At 31.5% G+C, this 10974-nt stretch overlaps 1 protein-coding gene across 1 annotated transcript; it reads right to left on the bottom strand.

The window, feature by feature from the left end:
* Positions 1-4328: 4328 nt before the first annotated feature.
* LOC127083513 (linamarin synthase 2) lies at positions 4329-6910 on the bottom strand. The gene is made up of 2 exons (XM_051023818.1): positions 6262-6910; positions 4329-5424 (listed from the first exon to the last, which is right to left on the bottom strand). Exons 1-2 carry the CDS (start codon positions 6770-6772, stop codon positions 4484-4486), a joined length of 1452 nt encoding a protein of 483 aa, XP_050879775.1. The 5' UTR covers positions 6773-6910; the 3' UTR covers positions 4329-4483.
* Between the last annotated feature and the right edge of the window lie 4064 nt (positions 6911-10974).

Below are 10974 nucleotides of genomic sequence, written 5' to 3'. Positions count from 1 at the left end.
TAAAGAATTATAAAGTTTGCCTAAATCGGAGATTAACAAGGCAAATGGGAAGAAGAATAAGAGTTTGCCTAAATCAAGGATTAACAAGGAAAACGGGAAAAGGAATCAGATTTTTCCTAAACTAGGGGATTAACAAGGCAAACACAGAAATGAATAAGGGTTTGCCTAAACTAGGGGATTAACAAAAAAAACGGGAAAAAAGAATAAGAGTTTGTCTAAAACCAGAGGATTTACTAGGAGAAAGGCAAAAAATAATAAGAGTTTGCCTAAATCAGGGGATTAACAAGACAAACGGGAAAAGAAATAAGAGTTTGCCTAAACCAAGGGATTAACAAGGCAAACAAGATAAAGGAATAGTATGGGTGTCAAAACCAAGAGGAGTTGTATTGGAATCAAGAGAGAATGATTATGGAATATTTTTTATATTGGTTGTGATTGACTTTAGTCTGAAGATGAATATTCATATAGGAAGCTCTACAGCAGTGCCTGAATGTTCGGGGAGAGGGAGTCTACATCCTCCTCCCTTTTCTTCTTTTTATTATGAAAATTTACCTTGATTTGAATTACACTAAAGTCTATGAATGGAGGTGAATACTTTGAACAACTTGGTCATGCGTCCCGTGTCCAAAGATATTTAGAATGAGGATAGGAGTACACCTTCTCGTTCTTCCCCATTTCTTAAGGCTCAAGGCGCACAATTTGTATCGTATTTTTTAAGTGTTTTATGGTTTATTAAGAAAAACAGGTTTTAGTTTGATATGAATAATAAAAAAGAAAGAATATTGAAAAGGAGTAGATGAAATATCACAATAATTGCTAGTTAGCTTTTATAATACCAAAAAGGTATTTTGTATACTTACGATTAAGTTCTAAGTGTGTATGCACGATTAATTCTTAATGTTCAAGTACTTAATCAATTAATCAATCAAAGGAATTAATTGACTAAAAAAATAGGGGAAATACTCCATATAGCAATTGTCATTCATTTAACCAAGCTTAATCGAAATTAACTAACAAAGTCAACCGATTAAAACAAGTTTTAACTAATTAAGCAATTAATATTAAAAAAGAAATTATTTTTTTCAAAGAAAATGAAATTAAATGGTATTAATCAAATATTCAATATCAAAGAAAATATTAACTCATTTTTCTTATTAAAAATGTTTATTATGAAAATTATAATTTAGATTTTTTTTCAATTAATCTAGTAACTAATCAAACATTGACATGTGTCATATTAAACTAAATAATAATAAAATAAAAGTAATAGGAATGATTAGAGAAAAATGAAGGAATTAAAACTATTTAATTTAAAATTCAGCATCATTTAAATAATTATGATTATACTACAATAAAATAAAGTCAATATTATAAAAAGGAATACTAGAATTATTCAATTAAAATTCAACACCTATCAATGATGGACACGTGACATTTTATGTTGAATTTTTTTTTTTTTAAAATAGTATAAATAAGGGATCAAATAAGGTGCAATAACGTGAAAAAATATGCGAAAGCAAAAACAATATCGTGGAACCGCAGGCGAAAACGAGAAAAAACACTCAGCATCGTTCTTCAAAAGCGACTTGGTTTCGGTTTACTTGTGTTTCGGTGCAGAATGTTTCCACGTGCAAAAAATTTCTGGTGCAGAATTTTTTCGATGCAAAATTTCCCCGTGTAGAATTTTTCCGATACAAAATTTTTCCACGTGCAGAATTTTTCCACATTTCAATTCAGTTTTAGTTTAATGGTTCTCGTTCTTGCATCTTCACATTTTTAACATAATTACGATTCATGGTTGGTTTTGATGCAAACTTTTATTCGAACACAACAAACAACAAGCATATAACTCTATAATGATAAATGAGATGGGAATTTGTCGATGAAATTGAAGAAAAATATAGATTTCACTATTGCATGCAAGATGTTCGATAGAATGTTTCAACCAAGTCGAAAGTGGTAATTTAAAATATGGAAAAGAGAGATAAAATATCTTATCGACGAAGCAGAGTTTTGCCCCAGTTAGTGTTGAGAATCGCCAACGAATTTACTGACGAGAAATCCGGAAAACTTCAAAGTAAGCTCCTTTAATCCAATTAATTTTCAAGCTCTTAATGAAGATATGACTGTGGATGATAATGATTAATTTTGATGGAAAGCCTTGGTGAATTATTGTTGAATATTGATGATGCTTGAAACTTTGTTGAATTAAACTTTAGATGATGAATATGTTGATGAATATAGGATAGAAAGGTTGAACCTTTGATGAATGTTGATTGAAGCCCTTGAATTCTTGATAGAAGTAATGCTGAATTTTGTGAATGGTAATTGAAATGTTGCATTTTGGATGAGTTTAGATGAAGATGGTTATGGAAAAATGATAGGAGTTTATGCTCAATTGAATGGAATTTTAAGTGATGAAATTTCATCAACTTGGTTTATGAGCTATTAGATGATGGTGAACAAATTTTGACATAATAAATTTACTATGAATTCATGGTTGAAGAATGATAGATAGTAGGTTATTATATTTTTTCAAAGGGAGATGATGATTATGGATGGAATGATTCTAGCCCTAGGATAGTGATCTAGGGAGAATCTTATCAAGGGTTGAGAATGCTCTACAAAATGATAGTTAAGATTTGTGTTAGTTTGCAAGTTAGTAGTGGGTTAAGCTTTGATTTGACCTAGGTAGTTAAAGGGTAATGAAGTAATTGAGAGTTTTGTGAGGAATTAGGTAGTTAGAGATAGAAGTGTTAGAACTTTGGAGAAGTATCAAATTAGAATGTAAGGCAAAAAATCATTAATAATAAACTTGAATTTAAATGCTTTTGCTTAATTCTTTTGACTAATTTTTTGATGAATTAATCATGGATGAAAGCTGTAGGATTAGGTTCTTCTATGACCATTGAAAAGTGCTTTTACATGTTAAAAAATAGACTTTTGAATGGTGTAAAATCATGAACCAACTTCTAATTTTTCCGGTCATAGAATTGCTTTGAAATGCATTTTAGAAATCATAATTTTACTTAGCAAAAATGCAGAATTTTCGTTTTGTTTCTAAAGTTTTTCATGACTTTTTGATGATTTAACCTTGAAAGATAGAAGACTTGTTGAAATGTTACATTTAACATAGTCATGAACTCTTGGGGTTTCCAATGAGTGATGATGGTTCTTTGGTCAAATCTTTGTAGAAGAAAAATCCAGGAGTCGAAATCGAGTCAATGGTCAACAATTAACCAAAAGTCATCTATACCAAAATTTGCAGTTTTTTTCCTGTAATTGATCTTTTTCCTGTAATAAAGCTTGTGATACTTGTAATGTATTCCAATTACTCATGAATGAAGATATTCCCTTACTTTCTAAAAAGTCAACAAAAGTCAAAACATTGTCAAAGTAAAAATAATAAGAAAATAATCAACAATGATTAATGTTCGTAACGATTCAAAGTCAATAATATTCAATCATTGACGAAAAGTCAATAATTAAAAGTCAGTGGTAATGATAAAGTCAACAATTATTATAAAAGTCAATGTGTACAAAAAGTCAACATTAATGGAAAAAGTCAATATTAACCAGAGCATGGTTAACAATATTGAAGTGATCAAAGTCAATCAATAGTCAAGTATAAGTTACAAACTAACAAAATATAAAGAATATTGAAGAACTTTTGAACCATTCAGTAAATGAAATGTAAAGTGGACCATATGAAACTTTTTATGGTGTATCAGATGAACATAGCCTGAGAAAGAAAAGAAAAAAAATGGAAAAATAGTGGGACAAAATTGGGATATGACATCTTCTAAACGAGATGACTTCCTTGATGGTGGATTTTGAGGAGATTTTGGATTGAAATAAAAATTGGACTCTTGATAATTTCTCGCATAATGCGCCTCTGCAACTTAAATCTCTGGTGTACAACGACCATTTTGGTGACCTTCACCATAAAAGTCACATCATAATGCTATTGCTACATTAACGAGGGTGTTCTCCTTGGAGGTTGTGTCTTCCAAATCCATGGAGATATTCGCTTCCAAGTCAACGTGAGTTTGTTTTTTTTGCATTCTTTTTCTTTTTAGATCAGGGAAAAGACTAGGCTTAACAATAGACGTCAATTCAATAGTCATAAAGGGATGAGCAAGATTATCCAAGCATCATCATCAAAAATTTATTTTCTTTGTAGCTCGAGCTATCAAGCCGAAGAGGTCGCTCTTTGGATTGGTAGACCCCATCTCGCCTCGTGCAACTCTTCTTTTCTATAACAAAACTTTTTTCTCCAAAACTATCATGGGATTCATCTTTTATATATTTGTGATCCAATTGTAACATTATGAATACAAAATACATTAACTCTCAACACTAATACATAATAACACTAAATTTAGACGAGTCAAATAACAATAACTTAAACTCAAATAAGAAATGTTTTGATTGAAAGTAATCGAACACCATAATTTTCATATTAAACTAAATATAAGAGCACTCAAATAGTATTGTGATGAAGAATCTCTTTGATTAACTTATGAAAGTTATTATATGACGATCCTCCCAAATCAGTAGCAATTATAGTTTTCTTCTTCCACTCTAAGCTCTTTTGTCTCATTTCCTTTCCCTTTTGTCCTTCCATCACTTCTATCACAATTTTCGTTATATCATCCCTTTTTACATCGTAATTAATCTCCATCCCTATTTTCCAAATGTTGCACAAATACCTACAATTTGTTTGTTGTTCTGCAAAGAAAGGCCAACAAATAGTAGGCACGCCATAAGTAATAGCTTCAAGTGTCGAATTCCAACCACAATGAGTTAGAAATCCCCCAACTGATGGATGAGCAAGAACTTGATCTTGAAAGCACCAACTAGTTATGTATCCTCTATCCTTAACTTCATCTAAAAATTCTTGCGGCAATGTGGTATTTTCACCCTTTACTACATCAGGTCTCATTATCCATAAAAATGGTAACTTGCAATTTGCTATTCCCCAAGCAAACTCTTTTAAGTGGTGATCTGTCATAACAGCTATACTTCCGTAATTAATATATAGTACCGAGCAAGGTTCCCATTTATTCAACCATTTTATGCATTCTGGATCATTTTTCCAGAGACTTGAACCACTTGCTTTAAAACCATTTTCATGCTCAGGAAAATGCCTACTAAGAATGTTAATTGGGCCAATGCTATATATGTTTGGGTTTTTAGCTCTGAGATGTTCAAGAGCTTCACCTTCCAAATCTTCAAATGTGTTAATGATTATTCTGGATGATCTCAAACAATTTTGTGCCTCAGAACCCAAAAAATCGAACATAGTATCATTTAAATCAGTGACTCTTATGAAACTTGGAATATCTTTTAGCCTGATATCTTTCACTCCCGTGATCCAATCTAAACGTGTATCGAGTGTCCCGTCGACCATAAAATTTTCATCTAAAAATTTGATAAAAACAAGTTAATCAAGTTTCAAAATATAAATATCAAAATAATATAATAATGTTTATTTATTTTGCTTTTTTAAATAGAATGCTTACACAACACAAATTAATTACATTGAATTCTCTATAATTACACTAATCACACATCCACACACAAAATTTTAACCACTATTCGAGTGAAATGTGATGGTTCAATAAATTATAAATATTAAAATTTATTTTAATAATTTAAAATATCAAATTCAAATCTAAATCGTTCGATCTTGTTTTGTATAAGTATTAACTTTTCTGACTCCAAACAATCTAAGATCCTGTTTAAAATTCTGGAAATGACATTTTTAACTCTAACAATTCTAAACATATATCCACCCTTCTTTAGTTATAAAATTCAATATGAAATAAATATACAAATATTTTTTCTGGATAGAAATGGTCATTTTCAGAAATTAACTATTGACTTATTACACTACTTAGTGACTATTATTCCATCTCGTCTACAAATTCATTATTATCTTTTATATCAAAAATGAGATTCTTACACCACAACCATACATCTTGAAACATATCATGAACAATGAAATAGTTTAAGATTAAATATATTTCTAAAAAATATTAATTTTTTTATTTATATTAAAGTATATTATATAAAATTATCTATTTAATCAATTTTATAACTTTATTAATTAATATTTTATATTTTATTAATCAACTTTATTTATCATTAAAATTATTTTTAATATTTAGATGTTTATTAAAAATTTAAATATCAATGTTTAACATCAAAAGCAGAAACTATAACAAGATGCAATATAGAAAACTAATTTAATTTTACCTTTGAATGGAAGAATTCCTCTTTTGACAAGTTCCTCAAATTGCAAATATCCAACAAAGCCACAAGCAGAAGCTGTCCATAGCTGTAACTCTGGAATCCCTAAATCTCTTGCCACTCTTCCGGCAAACCCGAAAGTTCCATCAGCAATTATGCATGTAACTGGATATGGTGATGAAGTGTTGAGCTTCATCACAAGCTCTTTGAATGGACCATAACAGTTTTTCCTAGTTGAATCACAGAGAGTTGGAATATCCTGTGTTGCGTCTTTATCTGATTCTGGTAAACCATCAGGTATGGTTTCGAAGTGAAAATCTGGGAGACCTTTCACAAACTCTTCTCCAAGAGATTTAATCAAACGTTTGTGGTTGAACTCGGTGTTGACAAAGGTTATGTGGAAACCGTTGCAACGGAAGAGTTTTGCTAACTGCATGGAAGGATTCACATGACCCTGTGCTGGAAATGGTACGAATACAGCATGTGGTTTTTGGGTATGATTAGGACTGGAATCCATTTTAGTTGGTTTTTCTTGAGAGTTTTTGTGATTTCAAATGTTAATTCTCTAAGAACACTATGCTTGTGAATAAATGTGGGTTTAGTTTTCCCTTGTTTTCGTTTATTTATAAAGGGTGAAGTTAAGGATGATGTTTAGTCAATGACCAATTCGGAATAAAACTATTGATACATGTAGGGCTATGACATGTGTTTTTGAGATGGGTTTATCTTTGTACTTTTGGGTAAGGGTGGCCAAATTTTAAGGACATTTACCTAAGTATTTGTCTCCCACTTTTTCATAATATCCTACATATTTTAAGTATATACGTTTCAAGATAAGACTATTTTATTGTAAAAACTATTTCTTTTTTATATCTTATACTCCCTCTCTCCCAAATTATCCCAAATTTTAAATTATTTTGTCAAAAATATTTATCTCAAATTATAAGTTATTTTATAATTTCAATGCAATATTAATTACTTTTTTTTCAACATATCATCGATTATTTATTATTATTTATATTTACAATTCTCTAAATTTCTCTTTCATTTATAATAAATAAAAGGTAATATTATAAAGTCATGCATAATTTTTCTTTCTCATACAACAATTATTATATTTTTTAATTGACGTAAAAGATGCAAAACGTTTTATAATTTGGAAAGGGGGAGAATATAGATTTGTGTTAATCTTTCAATATTGATAAATTTAATTAAGGGTTAAATAAGTTTTTGGTCCCTCTAAATATAACGATATTCGTTTTTAGTCCCTACAAAAAAATCCTTCAAGAAATTGTCCCTCTAAAACTTTTCGTCCATACAATTAGTCTCTGCCGTCAAATACCATTAACGGTAAAATGCCACAATTTAAAGTTGAGTCATTTTCATTTTGACCTAAATCAGTCTTCCTCCAAGCCTCGTTCCTCTTCGTCTACTTCTTTCCCTTCATCTTCTTCGTCCAACGTCTTCCTTTTTCAGCTTCCTCAAAACTTCCTTATTTTTCATCTTGATCTGCTTCGTTCTTCAAAGCCTCATTTTTTTCACTTTCACCCAAGCCTTATTCGTTGTTATTTAACCTAATGTCGTTTGCCTCTGTAAAATCGTGAGTTGGAAAGTTTTGTGGGTGTCAGGTTCATACGGTTTCGTACCAATGCAAGAATGAACCTAATAAAAGAAAGTTATTTTGGAGATGTCCTTATTGGAGGAGTGCTAATACGCGTAATCTGTCCATATGAGATGAAGACCTTGGAGCAAAATCTGAAAATGAAGATGAAAACATTATGAACACAGAGTTGGAAGTTATGGCATCTATGAGATATATGAAGACCTTGTATGAAGAATCAAGGAAGAAGAACAAGAATTTGAAGACCAAATTGAAAATAGAGAAAATTCATGAAAAATTAAAGATGTTGTGTTTTGCAATGTCTTTTATAATTAATGTGTATTTTGTTTTGAAATGTAGTTGTTGAATTTGATATGTTTTGTTTGAATTTGTAATGTCAACGAAGAGTTTGTAATGTACTGAATTTGCAATGTCAATGAAGAGTTTGTTGAATGTGGTGTATTTTGGATTTGTATTGCTAATGAAAGGTGTTGAAATGGTTTGAGTTAATTTGCATAAGACAGTCCAAATTGGTGCACATAATGTTAAGTTGACACATTTTGCATAATTTGGCATAAATTGGTTGTAACTTGACTGCACATAATGTCAATTACGTTATGAAATAATATAAAACATTGATGACAGTAATTGGCAAGATTGATGTTCCAAACTACAACTTTCATAACACAAATTCACCATAATACATAAGTTTGATGTTCCAAACAAAATAGTACATAAGGTTCAAATTAAATAACATTGATGTCTTAATCAAAAGATTACTTAAGTTTCATATTACATAAGTTCCAAAAAACAACATATTTCATAACATAAATTCATTGAGTCAAGCTCTTTTGGATGTCATTCCAAGTCTCTTTCCCCTAGCCTTGCCAACACTTATGTCTTCCTCGGGAATCACAAATAGATCCTCTACATGCCTCATAGGTCCCACAATGTCACGTGTCTTCAGAGTCCTTAGTCTACCACTCTTTCTTTTTGGAATTTCAACATGCTTGCCATTTTTTCTTGGTGATATCATTATTTTCACCTGTTATGACAACATAATGTTGCCAAGCTAATAAACATAAAACACCAAACAATTTTAGTTGGTATAAGTTGGTAACTTTTACAGGATCACACATACTTGGCTTGTATGTATATGCTTGGCCTTTTTCCTTGTTGGTATCAGTTGGCATTGGTTTTACAGTAGATTTGAACAATTTGGTCTTGGACCAATGAAAGTTCTGACAACAGGCTTAGTCACTTTTGGTTTTGCGCCAATGAAAGTTCTGACAGTAGACTTAGTCCTGACAATAGTAGTATCAAAACTAGTTGGGTTAACATTAACAAGTTGTTTGGCAAGAACATGTGGTTTTGCAGGACTAGTGTCAACATTAAGTAGTTCAATATCTAATATATCATCATCATTCAACAATGTTGCCAATTCATCTGGATCTATCCCATAATACATTCTCATTACCTCGACCATATACCTTTCCTAAAATTTTATATCTCTTATATCCAACATTAAAACTTAAATAAAGTATTTGAAGGTACCACCTCTTTTATCACATGGGTACTACTAAAGAAACTAAATATAAAGGTGAGACAAATCAATCTCTAAACTATGAAATATTGGGAAAGGATTGGCTGACTTTAGAGATTGGTACATTTGGGATCTTTATCTCTCTCTAAATCATTTCTTCTCTCTTAAGAAAGTAATATATTTTATTTACTCATTCATCTATTAAATATGCTAAATTTATTAAAGCTAGCAAAAGGAAAGGCAGCTAATCCGTGTCTCTGAGCATGTTAGAGACAAATCAACTTTTGTTGTTAGAGAATTCATCTCTAAAGTATTCAAATCCATATCAAACAACCATTAGGATGAAAACTAAACCAAGGAAATCCAACCATGACCTAAACTAGATGCTTTACAAAAACTTTAGTAGTACTCATACTCCTGATCCAGATTTTTTTTTAAAATAATCATTTTTTTCAAAAAAAAATCGAAAATAACTAATAATTCAAAAAAATTACCAAAATAACTAGGTTTTGAAGAGGATGCGCCAGATGAATTGGCGCATCCTCAATGCATTAAAAGGAGGCGCCAATAGCATTGACGCATGCATTGGGCTCCTCATGAGGAGGCGTCAATGCTAGTGGTGCATGCATTGGCCCTCATGCTAGTGGCACCTAGGTGCATTTGGTTGGTGGGCGCCAATTCATTTGGTTGGTGGGCGCCAATTCATTTGGCGCCTGCATGTTCTTTCATGTAGGCGCCAATCCCTCAGGCGCTCACATGTTATGTACAATTGATGTTCCGTCTCTATAAATACCACGCCTTGGATGCAATATTTTTCACTCAAACTCATCTCCTAATACCATAATTTGTCTAGTTCAACCACCATCAAATTGAATTTTCTCTGTTTCAACAATGTCTGCATACATTCAGAAACGAAATGTTGATGTAATATTTTCCGTCGTTGCGGCTCCGATACAGATTCGACTTTGGAACACAGATACGTTTGAACGTCTTAATCGGACGTTGTACAGTTGGTTAGAGGGAGAAATTGGAGAGGGTGAACGGATTAAAAGAATACAATGGCTTGTGTCCACGTTCAACCAAAACGGAGAAGTGCGCGAATGGATGGATATTAAGACCGACCAAGACGCTCGTAGGATGATGCATTACATGTTCAAAATTATTTTGATGGTTGTAATTGCATAGTTCTTGTATTGTATTTGTTATAATTATTTGTGTTACTGTTTATGTAATGGTACTTTCGTCACAGACGTCTAATATGAAATAAATTTAGTTTTTCATATATTACAATAGAGCTACATGTAAATTTATTTGGTTGTGCTCGTTCCAACACTAGGATAGTTATTACGATTGTGACCTGGTTGACGGCATGAACTACATAGTCTAACCATTTTGTTCGCCGTATCCATTTCGGTTCGAATCCGGGTGCTGTTTGGGCGATCCTTTTTCTTCCTTCGCATAACTTCGTTGTGCTAGACGATGTCCCCTTGATATTCTGGCCAATAATCCTCTTTTGCCACTACGGAAAAACTAATTTTATAAACATTTGAAAGGCTGGCGACTTTGTAAACTTCAG

Source organism: Lathyrus oleraceus, chromosome 5 (assembly GCF_024323335.1).
Source record: "Lathyrus oleraceus cultivar Zhongwan6 chromosome 5, CAAS_Psat_ZW6_1.0, whole genome shotgun sequence".
Lineage (NCBI taxonomy): Eukaryota > Viridiplantae > Streptophyta > Magnoliopsida > Fabales > Fabaceae > Lathyrus > Lathyrus oleraceus.
Note: the sequence above shows the minus strand (reverse complement) of the source record. Positions and strands in the feature narration are given on the sequence as shown.

Bases quoted from the DNA above. Each gene is read 5' to 3' on its own strand.
- LOC127083513 (XM_051023818.1), bottom strand. From the start codon at position 6,772: ATGGATTCCAGTCCTAATCATACCCAAAAACCACATGCTGTATTCGTA. The intron at 5,425-6,261 runs GTAAAATTAAAT...TCAAATTTTTAG, and splicing joins AGGAATTCTTCCATTCAAAG to ATGAAAATTTTATGGTCGAC.